Source organism: Poecilia formosa, unplaced genomic scaffold, assembly GCF_000485575.1.
Source record: "Poecilia formosa unplaced genomic scaffold, Poecilia_formosa-5.1.2 Scaffold4, whole genome shotgun sequence".
Taxonomy (NCBI): Eukaryota; Metazoa; Chordata; class Actinopteri; order Cyprinodontiformes; family Poeciliidae; genus Poecilia; species Poecilia formosa.
In genome coordinates, this window is record NW_006799943.1 from 5,261,625 (window position 1) to 5,279,596 (window position 17,972).

The 17,972-nt window shown below is 42.5% G+C and overlaps 1 protein-coding gene across 1 annotated transcript; it reads left to right on the forward strand.

Annotated features, from left to right (window-relative positions):
- The first annotated feature begins 639 nt into the window (after nt 1–639).
- Nucleotides 640–4,838, forward strand: LOC103144242 (protein Tob1-like). The gene is made up of 2 exons (XM_007561136.2): nt 640–882; nt 2,764–4,838. The coding sequence occupies exon 2, from the start codon at nt 2,890–2,892 to the stop codon at nt 3,904–3,906; it is 1,017 nt and encodes a 338-aa protein (XP_007561198.1). The 5' UTR covers nt 640–882; nt 2,764–2,889; the 3' UTR covers nt 3,907–4,838.
- Nucleotides 4,839–17,972: the final 13,134 nt, after the last annotated feature.

The following is a 17,972-nucleotide window of genomic DNA, read 5'->3' on the forward strand; positions in this document are numbered from 1 at the left end:
TGTTGAGGAAGGTTCAGACACACATTTACAGCTGGTTTAAGGAACATCAAAATGTCATTGGAAACAGCTAGGGACACAAGCGGTGACAGTTGTATCCTTCCGCCACAGATGAGATCTGTTTAACCCTCAAGTGAACAGAGTGAAGGTAATGTTGAGTTTATTTCACTGTAGTACATTTTGTACAGCCCTCATAACCTCAGCATACTCTCCATAATAATCAGAAAAGATCTCTAATATGGTCGTTGTCAACCATTGGTTAGTATAACATCTAATCAAAGAAAATCCTAATAAAACATAAAAACACAATAATAACTCTTGACGTAACGTTTGCCAATCTATCATGTTCAAGTTTTATTAAAATGTGCGTTATCCCACTTTGACCGAAAGCTTTTAAAATGTGTACTCTAAAATCTGTTCTAATAAAGTAGTCCGAAAGGCTTGAAAGGCAAGCCACTACCGTAAATAGAAACCTACTCTTGACTGAACACTTGGTAATCCAATCAGAGCTCTAGTTTAGAGGGGGCTGACAATGACGTAGCAGGGTTCAACCAATGGGAGTGGGGTATCTGGTAGCCGTCCTAGCTGAGCCGCATCACCATCTCCTCGATGTCCGTGGCGGAGGACTACTATATAAAAACAAACCAGCCCAAGTTTTAAAGGGCAGAGTTGTAAGAACTCCCAGGCTGAAGGGGAGTTATCTTGTGGACGCCTGTATCCCGGATTCATCCTTTATCCCACAGACACGAAAGCACCTGGATCTACAGCTACAACGTCGGCAACAATTTTCTATTTGATTCGTACAGCTACAGTAGTGCTGCGCGAACTTTAACATCTCCAGGAACGGGACTGTTGAGCAAGAAAGGGCCTGCTGTGAATTTCTAGGTAAGTAAATATTAATGTAACGTTAAATTGATACTCATTTATGGGTGGAAAAAGTCGCGCATTGTTGAGTCATTTCGCTTCTCGACAGCGACAGTAGTTGTCGAATATGTCTGTAACCAGCTAGTTTATTAAAATCCTACGTAGCTTCCTGTTCGTCAAGCTGGCTGTCAGTTCAAATTAAACCCGTTTCTCTTTCTTCTGTTCGCATGACATGGACTTGAGCCCTTTGCTCTCTCTCTCTGTGTAGTTGTATTTAATTTGCCTTAGTGCGAAGAGCGCAGATAAGCAGCTGGTCGAGCTAAACATTAACAGTTCCTGTGGGTTAGCTGGTTAGCTTCCTACATTTGTGTTCACACCCTTCTTTAAGTTGGCATCCGAGCGCTATCTGCTCATCACTGACGGGGCACATAGTGGCGATAAACCAGCTCGGTTAGTAATTATCTCTATATATAGTTTTTCTAAAAGTGTCTTTTTGTGATGAAGCGTCTGTTTTAACGGTTACGGCTGGACCCTGAATAATGATTATGTAATTGCAATTCCTGTCGCGAGCTCCTACGTGCTCCTCTTCCCAACTGTAGCACAAGCCGCGCGAGAAAACACAGGAACAGCCCAGGTCGGAGGCATTTTTCAAAACACATTTTCTCCTGCTGAGCACCACTCTGGAGGGGCTGGGTTGCCTGAACATGTCCGTGTATCCAATATGAGGTAGCCGCAAATCCGAACCCCCTAGTGTTGGCACCTGCCCCCTTCATCCTCCCCAGAGGTCAGCCACACGAGCGTTTATCTGTCACACTGAACCGCTGGGGAACACACACTGCTGACACCATCTCTGAGTCAGTGGACTGCGTTTATTTATAGCTCCCGATTATTGCACAGCCCAGCTGCATGCCAGGCTGCCCAGAGTAAATGGGCACGGCTAGGTTTAAGAATCTCAATGTAAGATCACCTTGAGGTGGAAATATCGCGATATTCCTAGTAATAATAGCTGCTGCTTCTGCGAAAATAATCTAATATACCGGTTAGTTATAATGATGCCTACTGTGTCATTTGTTTTGATAAATGACATAAGAGTTTTTAGGTATTCTGTAAAAGATGATTGATTTTGCTGCTGTGCTTTTTATGTAGGAACACAAGAAGAACAAGCTCAGATCTTGTCCACAATAACATAGATATTTAGCAAAAACAAACATTTTTGCTCAATCTGCTCCTACTGCCCACATGCTGAATGTTTTTGGTGACAAACTGAAATTCTTAGTAACTCCGTAGTGTGTTGTTTTTGACTGAATAACTAGATGATTTAAAAACATCACCATGCCATTTGGGACTTGGCCGCCTTAGTTTTCTGAAATACTGAAGGTGTTTTTTTTTTTTTTTTCTTTTTTTAATTTTTGGTGTTCATCTTAGTTTAGATTTAAGTTTCCATCAATATTTAAAAGTTCGCTAAAGGAAAAACAAATTCTGGTAGCATTGGTTTCGAGGATGTTTTCCTTTTACATTTTTATGTAGTTTGTATTGACATCATTGCCCCCTGCTGGCCATATTACATCACTTTTGGATGTTGGCTGCTTAACAGGCGTGCTGGTGGTAGTTTATCTGTATTTTCAGACGGATCTTGTGCTAAAAGGAGTGACTGGGTGTTGCTCCTTTAGCTTCCACGCCATGACTGGGCATGTTTCTCAGGCTGGAAATATTTCAACTCAGTTGAAAGTTGTCTTTCTTGTAATTACAGTAAGCATCTTCTGTTAGCCAGCTGATCAGCAAGTTGCAGCAGAAAGTAGGGGGATTTGTTAATTGTAGTTGCAGTATACTTTGCTATAGAAATCAGTCCTTGCCCAGTGGCTGAACAAGCTAACAATTTCTTAATTCTTCTTTCTGTTTCAGGATCTTCAACCAAACTCTGTCAGAAGGATATTGATTTTTCAAATTCCCAACTGATCCTGGCTGCTTTGGAGGCTTGCAACGCCACGATAAAGCAACTGTGACGGTCGAAGCTAAGTCGAAGCAGCTATGCAGCTTGAAATTCAAGTAGCACTCAACTTCATCATTTCCTACCTGTACAACAAACTCCCGAGGCGGCGTGTGAATATTTTCGGCGAAGAGCTCGAGAGGCAGCTGAAGAAGAAGTATGAAGGCCACTGGTACCCGGACAAGCCTTACAAAGGCTCAGGGTTCCGGTGCATCCACGTAGGCGAGAAGGTGGACCCCGTGGTGGAGCAGGCAGCCAAAGAGAGCGGGCTGGACATCGAGGATGTCCGGAACAACCTGCCCCAGGACCTGAGCGTCTGGATCGACCCGTTCGAGGTCTCCTACCAGATCGGGGAGAAGGGACCTGTCAAGGTGCTGTACGTGGACGACAACAACGAGAACGGCTCTGAGCTGGACCGGGAGATCAAGAACAGCTTTAACCCCGAGGCGCAGGTGTTCATGCCCATCAGCGACCCCGTTGGGGCGTCCTCAGAGTCCAGCTCGCCGTCGCCTCCCTTTGGCCAGTCGGCTGCCGTCAGCCCATCGTTCATGCCGCGCTCCACCCAGCCCTTAACCTTCACCACCGCCACCTTCGCCGCCACCAAATTCGGCTCCACCAAGATGAAGAGCAGTGGCCGCGGCGGCGGCAACAACAACAGTAGCACCGCCGCCGGCGGAGGCAGCGGAGGCAGCACCAAGGCGGCCCGCACCTCCCCCACCAACAACCTGGGTCTGAATGTCAACACTCTACTGAAACAGAAAGCCATGTCCACCTCCATGCACTCGCTGTACGGGCTGGGCCAGCAGCAGAAGGCCTCTGCCCTGTCGCCCAACGCCAAGGAGTTTGTGTTCCCCAGCCTGCAGGGCCAGTCCAGCCCCGGGGCCGCATTCCCCGCCGACGGCCCGCTGGGGCTCGGCCCCCTGCAGTACAACAATGCCTTCGACGTGTTCGCAGCCTACGGAAACCTGAACGACAAATCGCTCATGGACGGGCTCAGCTTCAGCCTGAGCAACATGCAGTATTCTAACCAGCAATTCCAGCCGGTCATGGCTAACTAAGCTAACATCATCAAATATGCTATTTATGAATGACGGTGGCTCAAAGAGAAGGGAAAAACAACTAAAATGAAAAAAGAAAAACGCACACCTATCAACCGGACTGAAGGATTTAGCTGAATAATCAGTGATGCGCATGTGCCCAGATGGGTGGGGGGCGTTTTTACCGAGCCCCCTTTGAGTTTCTACTGAAAGCTTGTTGTAAAAACACATCCAAGCTTGAATTCAACATGCATCATTGTTTTTCTTTTTCCTTTTTGCCAACCAAGCACAAACTTTTTTTCTTTATTTTATTTTTTTTTACTTTGAGGAACTACTCCAAAAAATAAATAAATAAAAAAAAATAAAAGCTTCAAATTTTGGCCTCTTACAGTATTTTACAGGTGGTAAGACAAGGCTGATTTTTACAAATTGGCACTACTAAGTGGGGTTACTTGGTCTTTTTCTAATTGTATAATTTAATTTAGTACAGAGTTTGTAAGATATCAGAGTATATATTGTTTCTATGACATGGTGTTGCATTTATATCTTTTTACTACTCCAGTGATCTGTGATGGCTGCAGCAGCTTTTCCTTATTTTTTTTCTTTTTTAAGGATAATTGTTAAAGAAATCCATCTTTGAAAAAAAAGGACAAAAAAAAAATCAAATATTCAGAAGATTGTGTACAAAGTTACCTTAGTGGTGGAATTGAAGTGTAGGAATATTTGCTTTTTTCTGAAAGATGAATTGTATTTTCTGTTGAGAGGTTTAAGATTTTTGCTATACTATGGACAAAAAAATGTACTCGTATGAATATTAATTTTGTACCTACATTGTGCAATACTTGATAAAGAAAAAATACGGTATAACAAAGTATTTTGAGTCAGTGTCTTACATGTCAAGAGGGACTGAAATAGTTTATATTGTTAAGTTTGTATTAAATGCTTAAAAATGATATGCTTGTCTTTATTTTTTTTAATTTCATATTTGCACCCTGGTCTTTTTAATAAAATAAACTACAGTTGAACATGATCCAGTTGAAGTGGCTTTTTTTTAAATTACCCCTCATGTCCTTTATGATTTAATCTATAATGGTTTTCCAAAGGGTGATCAGGCAGATAAGAAAGGCGTCATAATTTGTGCGCGCTAAACTTTGAGTCTGGGGAATTGCAGGTTGAAATATCTGAATTAGCCAATAAAAGTCCATTTATCAGCTGTTCTATAAAGGGCAGAGCATTATGTAACTTTATGTCTTCATCTTTCTGCTGATTGCAAGGAAGATAAATGTTGGCAAATGCAACAATTGCCAACAAACGCTCTGGATTTTGGAGTCGAAAGGAAACAACCTTGGAGCAAGTTGAACATTAGTCGGGTGTTGGCAGTGAGTCGCCAAGATTTCAAAGTCTGAAAATAAACTGTCAAGTAATGCAATCTAAGATGCCAAGTTTAACTTTGAACCTATCTAAAAGGCTCACTTTTGTTCTTCTTACTGTGGTTTTATCTGATGGAAGCCCTCAAAAAAGTAGCTGTCAAATTAAACAATCTGAAAAGTCATTTTGTGTTGAGCCGTTGACCAGCTTTACACATCTAGAGGTTCAAGTTTGTGCCAGTTCATTTCCAAAATAGTCAAATTTCAAGTTTGCTTGAAAGTATTCTAAATTTGACTTTTCTGTAGCTCTTTAACTGACTAAAAATGAATATGAAAGAACAAAACTTATGTAATAGAATAATTATATTTCTACAACAGTGATACAAAATACGAGTTAGATATAGTTTTCTTGTCATTGGCTTGAAATTCTTTTTTTTTCCACATTTTTCCATATCAGAAGAAATATGTCAAATTTTTTTTTACTATTTTGTAAAAGTTTTCTTTTTCTCTATTTTTAAACCCAAACATCAAAATACAATGATGGTACGTTAGAAATGACATAAATTTCCTATATTAGGTATTGGAAGTTGTCTTTTTTTTTTTTTTTTTTCAAAATGTCAACATTTATGGCTTTAAACTTTATTTTTGCTAGTCTGAGGTCAAAAATAGCTCTTTTGATTGTAGAGTTTCAGATGACTTGATCTCTGTGAGAAGCTCAAGATGACAAATATTGTTTAGCTGAACACAGGGGGACTCGATGCTGGATGCAGTTTGTTGCACAGAATTTTAATTAAGTGCAACAGATTAAAAGAGGCTGTAGATCTGGAAAACCAGTTATAATTTTCTTCCACTTCCAGATTGTACTCTATTTTGTGTTGTTCTAACAAATTAAATCACAAGAAATGCAGGGAAGTGTGTGTTTGAAATGTGACAGAGGAGAAAATGTGAGTAATTTGAAAACTTGCAGGGCACTTTTGCAAAAGGGCTGATTGTTTTTCTCCTTTTATTGACTTCCCTTTGACCAAAGCATGTTGGGACATGTTTCAGCACAGTGCCTCCTCTGTGGTCACACAAGTTGTGTCCTAATCATTGAACTGCACAATGTTGCTCCTGAAACGACAATAAGAACCACAACAAGTCGCAAACCAGGAAAGCAATTTATGTGTATGAACATGAATGTCGGAATTTGGTGGTGGCAGTATCATCATTTGGGGTTGTTTATGTTATGGTGGATGGAGTCACAGCATTAACGTTTACCACAATTTTAGCTTCTATTTAGATTTCTAACAGATTTCTTTACTTTTCAGTTGAAGTGTACATGATTCATTTTTAATTGTGCATTATATTTATAATGTATATATAGATAATATACAACGTCTGTGCTGCTGCAACCAACATTGCCATGCTATTTTAGGCTTGAGTAGCTGTTGTGATATGCTAACTTGTTTTTAGCATAACCCGAGCACAAAAACAAAAACAACAGTCTTTTCCAGCGTCCCATCAGATGTTTTTTTGTTTTTTTTTTAAGTAAAAATTAAAAATTAGCTGCTAAGAAAAGCAGCTTTGTCATCCATTGTTGTCATTCGCAGTTGCTGCTTGTGCGTCAGGTTTATGGGCGTACCAGAAACGCGCGAGTACGAAGGTTCCATAGGGAACTTTTGTATGTAAAAAAACAAACAAAACAAAAAAAACTATTGTGTTTAAATGTTTGACATGTAAAATCTATGTAAATTAATGTGTTAAAGTCCCAATTGCGATGTGATATATGTGTGTATGTGTGTATGTGTGCGTCTGTGCGTGCGTGTGTGTGTGTTTGTGAAAAAATATTTACATCATTAAAACTGGGGATCTCAACAGGAGTGTGTACATAGATATTCACTGCTTTGTGATACACCTAAAGTGCAAATACCTCAGATCAGTTTTCTCATCCAGTAAGTCATCCATCAGTGATAAGTGACAGCATAGCCCTGATACAACGTGGGAGTGGGAAGCTTTGTTCCTGTTTTTGGATTCTGTCCGCACTGATAAAATCCAAATCTCACCTCAGATTGCTGTAGCAAATAAATTGCTCCAAATCCCTGGCGTGGCAAATGAATTCCCGTGGGCCTCACGGGGAGGAGAGAAGCTTGTAGGAAGGATTATACAGAGAAGTGATTTTTGGTTGTTGCCATTCCATCCTTGTAAGCCGTAGTCACACCGAAAAGAAAAAAAAGAAAAAAAACTATTTCACTTTCAGAGCCAGTGGCGTCAGCTCTTTTGTGTAGAAATCTTTTGTGCTCTTATAACTCTTATGCTTTATGGGTTTATTGTCAGCATTCCAGGGCACTAAATTGAGAATCAGCGAAGAGTCAAAACTGCTTATCTAGTCAGTTTTTTTTTTTTTTTTTTACATTTCTGGAACTCATTCCATGCTGGAAGTGGTTTACGGCCGTCTCTTTCAGCCCCCCTGCTGTAGCTCAGATGGATGTTTTTCCATGAGCGCAGCGGCCCTGCCGTCAGAGTGGACAACAATATGCAGAACACACCAAACACAGGTTGGCACATGGACCCCGAGTTCCACATGACCACCTCAGCTCTCTGTGATAAACAGGCCTGCAGATGGTCTGGAGTCACACCAGCTGGGAGACTCCCAGGGTGTGAGGTGTTGGCTTGCTGTGACTCCATCTTGTCTGTTCTGCAGACGGCACGCTCTCCTTCTGCTTCAAAGGGAAATTTCCGCACGCATTTCCCCACCCCCCACGGTATTAATCACAGGTCCACATCATACTTTGTTCCTAACACACCTAACAAGCGTGTTGGACTTGGTTTTGTTTTCATGTGCATATGCCAGTGAGAATGCTGCATTTTGAGGCTGGTAGGAATTATCATGTTGTGAGGAACAACCATGGAAGATAATGTAAGACATAAGATAACATAACATAAGATCAGAGTTGTGTTTATAACATACCTGGCAGTTATGTAGAGGTGCGCGACACTGCAAACAGCATATTTTGTATTCGATCTGATACCAAATAAATACAGGATCTCAAAGATATACAGTAAATGTCTTATGGACAATTCATGACAGCAGTCAATGCATCAAAGAATACAATTTGCAAACCGAAGTGCACATTATACCGTAATTCTGAATATACAAAATATGTAAATACAAAAGTAGGTTTTTCTTTCTACCATATATTACGGTATCAGACTGGAGCTGCCATGGGACGTTCAAATAAAAACACCAAGCACCTGTTTGCGTCTCAGTAAAAGAAATAAACTGTGAACTCACTGACTTCCTTGTTAAGAAGTCCAATTTATCCCGATGGACGTGACACACTCCTACATGGGTCAGCCTCTGCTGTGGCGTAGATGTGTGTAACCGAGTCTTTAATAATCCAAGACCACTAAAGTTCCTCTCTCTGCCTCAGAGGAAGAGGCTGGTACCACAAGGAGTAACTCCAACCAGAGTTTCAGTTTCAGAGAATAAAACTTGTAGCTCTAATGGCAAACCTTTGAGAATGTTTGTAGCCTTCATACAGGAACTGTACATGTAATTTGAACATGGGAAGCTGGATTTCCAGCTGCTGGGTAGTCATGAGCCACAGGGTCAATACCTCCAGAAAGCAAGATGTTCTCCACCCTACTGGAAACGTTCAGTGAACTGTGTGTGAATAGTATCAAGTACCTTAAAAAACTCAAATCTGTAGAGTAGGGGTTTTAGGAGCGAAACTACTTGTGTATCCACTAAAGCACTTGGGTGGTTGTCGAACTCTTGGCATTGTTATTGTCTAAATCTAAAGATGCCTTCTTAAGATTTCGGAAGACATCGTCACTTCTCTTGACACTGAGAGTAGAGTCAACCTCACAAACAGCAGCCTGCGTACCAGAAACTGTCTGTGTCCTGCTTTGAGGAGACCTGTTGAGACACCCTTGCTCTCCTATGGTTGCTTCTGCTACCACATGGTCTTTCATAAACTGCTGAAACAGGCCATTTGCAGTGGCTGCATTGGGAGAGACACCCCAGGCCATTTCTTCTAAGACAGTAAGGATAGAGTTATACTGTGCTAGAGCAGAAGATATGGCACTATGTCTTACAATCCAGCTGGCTGCACACAGTAGCTTCAGGGCAGTAGTGGTTTCATGATCAGATATCACTATCTGACGAAACAACTGTTTGAATTTGCCAGACTCCCCACACAAAACTCCCCATCTGATTAGCCCAGTCAAGGGCGTCTTGTACAACTCTAGAAGCTGTGCTTGCCTTCTGTGCTACCAAATCCACACCATGAGTTCCACAGAGTACATGTAGAGCTGGTGGTTAGTTTTCCTGTGTCCCAGTCATGTTTGCAGTGACATCATAGGTCTGCACACGCAGTGACAATGGCAAGTTTAGTCTGCAAAGTACATCTAAAGCAACTTTTGAAAGATACTGCCCTGTTGTTTCGGTCACAGAATGCATCCCAAAAAGATTCTTCAAGAGGGTTCAAGTCATGATCCACATAACAAAGACATACAGATTCTTGCTCTTGACCTGATATGTCTTGTGTCCCATCAAAAACAAATGCAAACTTTGAAAAACAGGGTTGTCTTCTGTCTTTGAGATGTTGAGACAGATTACTCTTCTTGTAGAGCCAAACCTTTCCGAACTAAATATTTGATGGAGCCCACATTCTTTGACAAGCCGTGCCTGTTGTCTGCCTATGAGGCTACAGTGTTACCCTTTCTGAGCACAGACATCCATTGCATGGACGTGCAGCTGACTTTTCGCGCGTCCTGAGAACTTCTCAAGAGTCTTTTTCCAATTCCTCAAGCCTACACTCACAAAGGCAGGATCTCATTTGCTTACAAATGATGACAGGAAAGACGGACAGACCGTTCTCGCTCAATCTGCCTCTCTCAAGCCTCATTTTAAGGGGTTTAGGCTACCTGTGTAGTTGTCTTGCCATAGGCTCAGGCTGCTGGAGGATAAACGTATACCGCTTTTCTTACTTTGCTACTTTCGTCTTCTTCTACTCTACAATTTGCTACAGGTTATTTTTCGCTCCATCGAAGTTACACTTGGTCTGGCATTCTGTTTGGCTTGAATACCTTCCTGAATTATGCTCTTCCTTTCCTATAGTGCTTTTCATTAACACAGAAGATACTCCTACATCAATTTCATTTTCGTCTGTCTGCCCTGTCTTCTTGAGTGAAGGCTACAAGTCAAGCTGAACTTGATGCAGTTTGATTAAGTACGATCAACTGGAATATAAGTATGATGGAGTTGAAGTGACTTTTCTGTGTAAGGTGCCATGTGTGTTGTGAATTGGCGCTATAAAAATAAACAGAAATTGACATAATAGGGAACGTCTGGCCTGAATGTAGATTGCGACCTTGAACGACACCCCAGTTCTATTCCCAGCCTGTGATCAGCGTTGTTGCTGTCATTGTTTGAAACCGAGGACGGCACCTGTTCCCGAGCTGCTGGCCGAGGCGGTGACATTTACGAGGCCCGCGGGCCGGAGGTTACGAGCTCTCGGGCCATGTGAGCGAGTGGGAAGCGCGTCTGCGTGTCAGGCAGCAGAGCCCGGCGTTTCCCTGTGTCGGAAAATAAAAACAGAGTGGGGGAAGATGAAAACGAGTCTCATCCACTCTGTGTTATTTGCTGATAAACCCCGAGCCGAGGCCCTAATGAAATCAAGCTGCGCCGTGTTTGGCCAGCACCGAACCTCAGTCAGCTGCCGCTTTCAACCGCTGCCAACTCATTTTACAGGGGATCATCTGGTCGACCCGGCTCTTTTTCTGGAGCCGTACCATCACTCAGCCTAAGAGCAGCACGTCTCAACTATATGGACTCCTAATCCATATTTCATTGCCACTCTATAACCGAGAGAGGAAGGTGCAGAGCTGAGTGTGCTGCTGCTGCCAGTGCAGTCGGTGTGTACTCCCCTCCAAAACCCCCCCTCTTTTCCTCCCTCTCGCTCTCTTGTTTGTTTTGGTCTGAAGGAGCAGTTGAAGGCTGCTGTACTGAAAGGGTGTTGCACACTTGAATAGGTTTAAAAATAGAAATTGCAGGGTTTCTGCGTCATCACGGGAGAATCCTCTCCTCCGCCCTCACTCGCCTCCCTGCAGCGCGCCGCGGCTGAGTGCACAGAGGGAGCCGCTTGTATGCTAATGCTCCCGCCGTCATCATAGCTCGCTGTGACGTCAGCGCTCTTAGAGGACTGCGTTTGGGTGGGTCCTTGAAGTTATTCGGAGCACGCACGTTCGTGGGCCTCTCATGTCCGCGGTATGAAGGGAAGCTGGAAAAGCAGGCAGGTTGGGAGGAGAGACGTGTGACGGAAAAAAAGTGGGACAAAGAAGATACAGAAACGTTTTTTTGTTGTTTTTTTTCCCAGGCTACAATAATGGCAAGCAATGTAGCCATGACAACACATTTCCATCACCTTTTTATGAAGATAATGACTCGCTGGAGCAGAAAGGCGTGCAACTGCTTTTGAATTAAACCCCTAGCAATTGACCAAAGGTATATATTTAAAAAAGAAAAAAACTTGCCGCGGAAATAAGTTTGTTTTATTAGAATGTGGGAGGTTGTGAAAACACTTCAGGGTCTCTCAAGTAATAGCTCTTACGCACATAATAATAATGGAAAAATGACAGCATTGGTGAGAAAGTGGGGTTAAAATGAGTTGGTGAGCAGGTTAAAGTATTTCACAGCCTTTGATCTTTTCTACACTTTGTTGCATTTTAAAGAGTAATAATCATACTTTATTAGGATTTAATGTCATAGATCAACACAGAATAGTGAATAATGTTGGAGTGCAAAGAAAATATGGTTTTCTCTTTTTCAAAATTCTGAAACGTGTGGCTTGCTTTTATATTCTATGGCGGCTCAGAAGGGTCAACAAAATGCAAAACCCACAATACAAGCTATATGCTAAAATGGTGGTTGTGCTAGTAAATTTATCATGACTTCTATTTTAGCATAACTTCCATTGAGTCTCAATAAAATACACCAAAACCAGTGTTTTAAAGTGACTAAGGGTGAAAAACTTAAACAGCTTATAATTTTAGCACATTCTTATAGAGTTAACATATATTTAGATAATATTTCAAAATGACTCATTTAAAAAAAAATACAAGAAAATTTTTAGTTTTGTGTTCTTCTCATTGACCTCCCTTGAACACAAACATGTTGGGGCATGTTTCCACACTGGAACGTAGCTCCGTGGTCAAGGTGCTCCACCCAATTAACTATGTGGTTTACTGTGAGGATCCTTATGTTCATGTAGAAGAAGCGCAACGCCAAACATCCATCCATCCATCCATCCATTTTCTTACACCCTTGTTCCTTACTGGGGTCGGGAGGGTTGCTGGTGCCTATCTCCAGCTAAAGTGCCGGGCGAGAGGCGGGGTCACCCTGGACAGGTCGCCAGTCTGTCGCAGACAACGCCAAACAATAAAGTTATAACATATCGAGGGCTGTCGGAGGTTGGGTCCATTGCTTCATTTTCTTGAGTGGTAATTTACAGATACTGTGACTTGGCTGGTTGGCTGCAAGCTTCTCCCTCACAATTATAAACTCTGTAAAAAGTACTGTAACTTACCTAAATGCCAACCTTACTGCTAAAAGTTTGATATCAAAAAGGTATTCTCATGGTAAGGAGATAAGACCCTAATAGGACACAGAAAAATAATGATTTTATAACATTATTTTATTAAATGAAACAAATGCCAACCATAAGACGGGCACTTCACTGTAACATAACAATGTTAAAATCAGCCCAATTCCTGGTTTTCTGTCCAAACTCAATCAAATAAAAATTCTGATGTGTCCTGACTGAACTTGGTATTTGATAATCTGCTTCTGATAATCTGTTTCATTTCACTATAACAATGTAGCACACCTCTATTAGCATTGCTAGGATTTACTCACTTTTATTGAGGAGTTTTCTTTGTTCGTTCGTCTTTCCACTCCCAGATTTGATGTTGTCCTCCTGTGACATCATGGCGAATAGATTTCTACATCTCCCCTCACTTATGCTTATGTTTATGGCTTAATAACAGAAAGGGGAGGGAAAAAGCCTGTTTGTTAATACTAAAGACCCCTCAAACAACCACACCGTCCCATTTGTACGCCTTGCTTCGCTTTTATAGCCTGCTACCTCCTCTGTTTCAATTTACCCTCACAAATCCCCAGGATCCCATTTCCACCTCCTAAAAAACTATTGAGCGATTCTTTCCCATCACTAAACTGCAGACGGGTGCTATTAGGACTCTCCAGTGAGCGTTCCAGGGATCCAAAGAAATCAGAAGCCGTAATCATTTTTGTCAGTGAAAACCTCGGGCTGCACAAGGCGATAAATTGGTGAGCATCACAAGCGGCGGTTTTCTTTCTTGCAAGAAAGTCTTTTGTAGCTTTAAATCTTTATCAGCTTGGTCCAACTTCCCAGTCTCTGCTGAAAATTAACAGTCAAACAGTGAAGCATGATGCTGCCACCACCAAGCTTCACTGTGGCTTGAAAAGTGCCTGATGAAGATTTCTTCACACTTTAGATCTTAGTGGTCAACTCAGATTTTGCATGGCTGCTCACATTATAATTCAAATGGGTTGACCATCAGACTCCAAAAACATACCCGGAGCATTACCTTGATTCTTTCATGCATGTTTAAGAAATCCTTTAATCTCCCATGGCAACCATTCTGCTGTGCAAACATCCTGGGTGGACTTAGCCCCTCCTCCGAGGACAAAGCTCCTCCTCTGAGCTACAACTTCCAAGTTTTCGCTGCACTGAGCACCCCTCTACAGCAGGGGTGCCCAAAGTCGGTCCTCAAGGGCCGCCATCCTGCATGTTTTACTTCTCTCCCTGGTTTAACGCACCTGGATCAAATGAAGGCTCATTAGAAGGCCTAAGAGGAACACTGACAAGCTGAAAAAGTTGTCACTACCACCAGGGAGAGAACTAAAACGTGCAGGATGCCGGCCCTCGAGGACCGACTTTGGGCACCCCTGCTCTACAGTGACTTCCCTACTCAACTCCTTCAGACTAGCCAGCAGCAATTAGCAAACACTTTCATAGTGCATCGCTGGTAGATACGTTCTTAAAGGGTTAATAGAGGAGCCATATTGTGATGACTTCCTGAAGGTGGAGTTTCATAAAGAGCAGGTGCTTCTTAAAGAGGCCCAAACTCCAGGCTCAAAATTGTTAACTTGTGAACTTGTGAATTTCAAAGAAGCGTATTTATTTCTTTCCTCCTCAAAATTATGCACAATTTTTCCTGGTCTATCACATAACCTGCTGCAATAAAATACGCTGTGGCTTGTGGTTGTAACATGAAAAATTGAGAGAAAAAAAAGACTACTATTGCAAGCCAGTGAAGACTAAACTATATTTTTTAGCTTGTGAGCTTCATGGCCACATTGCTCCAGCTGTTTGAAGACGGGCGAGCCATAAGGAGATGGCTTTGGTGTAATACACTCTCCTACCCGACTCAGCTGTACCTCCTCTGCGCTACTCCCAACTCATCACTCTCCCCAGAGCCTGGGAAGTTTCCCCAGTATTTGATGTTCCCCGTCTGTGTAATTTAATCTCAGTGGTTCCCTGCAGCTCTCCCCGACCATAAACCTCTCCTCTAATAATAGGAAACCCAGGCACAGCCACCTCTCTAATCTGTGCCTCAGTGCGTGGATGTTAGCGCGCAAGCTACTCCTGCCTCTGCGGCGCAGAGATAAGGCCGCGGTTGTTTCAGCCTCTCTGAACTCGTTCTCCCACACTGCGAAAGTGACGCCGACTCAGAGAAGAAGGATGGCCTCTGCGAGGAGGACCTCTGAGTTTACTGTGGCAGAGCGAACCCTTATGTTGTCCTCCTGTCTGGAGACTGATAGCGCACAAACGCTCGCTCGCTCGCTGGAGCTTAAGCGCAGCGTTGAGACGTGAGAGAGGAGTTAAAATGATAAAAGTGTTTGGAAGTAGCTCAGCTGGCATTTGGAGCTCTGTGATGAGTCTGGAACATTGTGACACTGATGATGTGGCCTATTTGGGAAAAATAAAAAACAACTCTTCCAAATGAGGTTCCCTCGTGCTCCAGTTTTTTTCTCAGTTGACACAGAACTGTAAATAGAATCCACCTTACAGTATCTGTTTCATCCTTTCTGATATTATTGCTGTGATTAATGAGTGTGCTTAGGATTCATTCTTTCTTTTATATGCTCTTTTTTTTTGTTCACGTCCAGGAAAGGGGGTGTAGGGCTGACACACTTTTTTTTAGCACTTAAGCATTTATGCTTCAGCTAACATTAGCTTCAGCTAACTACCGTGTTGGTGTAGAATGTTAGCAGAACTAATGTTTGTGATTAATGATTTATGGTTAGCAGCACAACAATCTTTTTAGCTAGCAGTGCCCCCACTAGTTAATTTAAATGAGCAAAAATTCCTTGGTATTTTCTACTTTTACTTCCTGAAAGGGATAACCAGATTGGGCCTTCAGAGAGTCAGCTGTAGCATCCATGTTCTGTCACCATGGTCTTTGTAACACCATGAAAAGGTACCTGTAATCTTCTGGATTTCTCCTGTTTTTGTTTTCCCGTCACTCAGAGGTGTTTCAGGAGCAGACTAGGATTCAGTCATACATCTAGTTCTATACTGGCCTTAATCCACAATTGGTCATTGAGGGGTGACCAATCATTTATTACGACAGCAATGTACGTATACGCTCTGACCTAATGGCAGCTTAGAGAGATCTTAGCCCAACATGTTGGCCAAGTCACATGAAGCTTCATCATCAGAATGGTGTGTTTGAAGTCTACACTGAAACGACTGATGAACAATGTTGGCACATGGGTGGAGTTTTAGTTTCTGGCCTCTCACTTGCTTAATTATTTTTTACTTGCCTTGAGTAAATATACACTAAAAGGGAGCCACCCGAAGATGACTCACTGTCAGACATTCCTGAGTCTGATAAACACAAGTTAAGTATCCACCAGTGCAACAGCGCCTTGCATGAGCATTCATACCACTTAAACACAAACCTCATTGTTTTACTTTGGATATTTTTTAGTGACGTATCACTCTGATATCCCAACCTAATCCAACCAAGTGTCTTCAGAAGTCACCTTTGTGTAAGAAAAACTCATTAAACTAGATGTTCTACAATAATGAACAAACAGCATTATGAATACCTATCTCAATGGGTCATTGGGTGAGAGGCACAGTACACCTGGGACAGGTCACCTGTCCCTTAGAGAAACACACACTGACACCTAAGAACAATTCAGAAAGACCTATTAACACGACTGTCGTGGTTTTGAACTGTGGGAGGAAGCCAAAGTACCTGGAGGGAACCCACACATGGAGAAGGTCCAAGTTCTATTCAGAAGGATCCTGGGTCGAGATTCAAACCAGGGACCTTCTTGCTGCAAGGCTACTAACTGTACCACCGTGCAGCCTCCAGAAAACCTGATAGTGGAAGAAAAATACTTAAGTATTGTGAGTAGGGTCACTTTCCACTGAGATCTTTAGGGTTTCTAAACAGCCAGAGCTACAACTTGGTTCAAATCAAAACATATTCATAGACTGGAATATCTGGAGTTGAGACAAAAGTTTTTGAATTGAACATTCATGTTCACAGAAGATTTCCACAGCTAAGCTAATTTGCAAAAAGAAACAATGGGGAAATTTTCAATCTGTAGAGGTCCAAAATGAAGTTTAGATCAAATAAAATCTGATAAAAATACGTTGGAGTGTGTAGTTGTTATGGCATTAAATTGAAGAATCTTACTACATTTCCTAGATTCTTTTCTCTTACATTTGCTGTCCCTGTTTAATAAAGCAGCAGACAAGAGAGTTTTACACAGAGCAGGAGTAAAAACCGTAGAAGACGAACGTGTTTGGTGTTTGCTGATCAGATAGGGCAGCTGAAGTTTTGACTGCGGACGTCGTAAATCATGAACGAGAAGAGTTTTCCTTGATCATCTTTGTTTGACCAAGCCGAGGTCCCACCGCGCCGCCGCCGCCGCTGTCGTGTTTCATTTATGGCCCACATCAAAATAGCTGCGTCGCAGCCGGCTCGCTCCGGCCGTTATTATTATTTCACTTTCGGCAAAGAGACGAGCCAAGGGTTCAGTGCCGCACGTTAAGCAGCCCTCTCCCACCGTTTAAATATTTCACCACCCAGGGAGAGGTAATGGCATTCTGATGCGCTACGCGGTATTCAGCAAAAGGTCAAGGTGAAATGGAAAGATTCGCATCTGTGCCATTTTTAGGACTCCTCAGCAGCAAGTACTGCTGGGTAATCTGTCAACTGGAGGAGCAACAACCTTAGATCAGTGCTGTGCGGGTCGATGGAGCTTTCATTACGGTACTCACACCAATATTGACCCATTCCCTTTCTTTTTCTCTCTCTTTTTTTTTGGTTTGCAGCCCTTTTAGAGTTCCAGAAATAAAATCTGCCGATATGCTTTGACTATTGCAAAATATTTCCACTTGTCCAATTGAACAAAACACATCCTGAGCATTGTGATGTCACTGCTGGCGATAATGGGCGGACTTTGAGCCTTCAGGCACACACAGATGCTTCCTTGTATCACGCTTTCGTCTCTTATCGGGCCACAATAGAAACATCGAGAAAAGAATGCGGCCTCCGCCTTCCTCCTTTGTTTCCCTTACAGCGACTTGAAACTTCTGCCTGTGAGAGCAATAGTTTCATATTAGCTGCCCGCATTCCCCTCATTCATTGAGGCGGATGGTTCGACGCGGTGAA

Bases quoted from the DNA above. Each gene is read 5' to 3' on its own strand.
- LOC103144242 (XM_007561136.2), top strand. From the start codon at position 2,890: ATGCAGCTTGAAATTCAAGTAGCACTCAACTTCATCATTTCCTACCTG.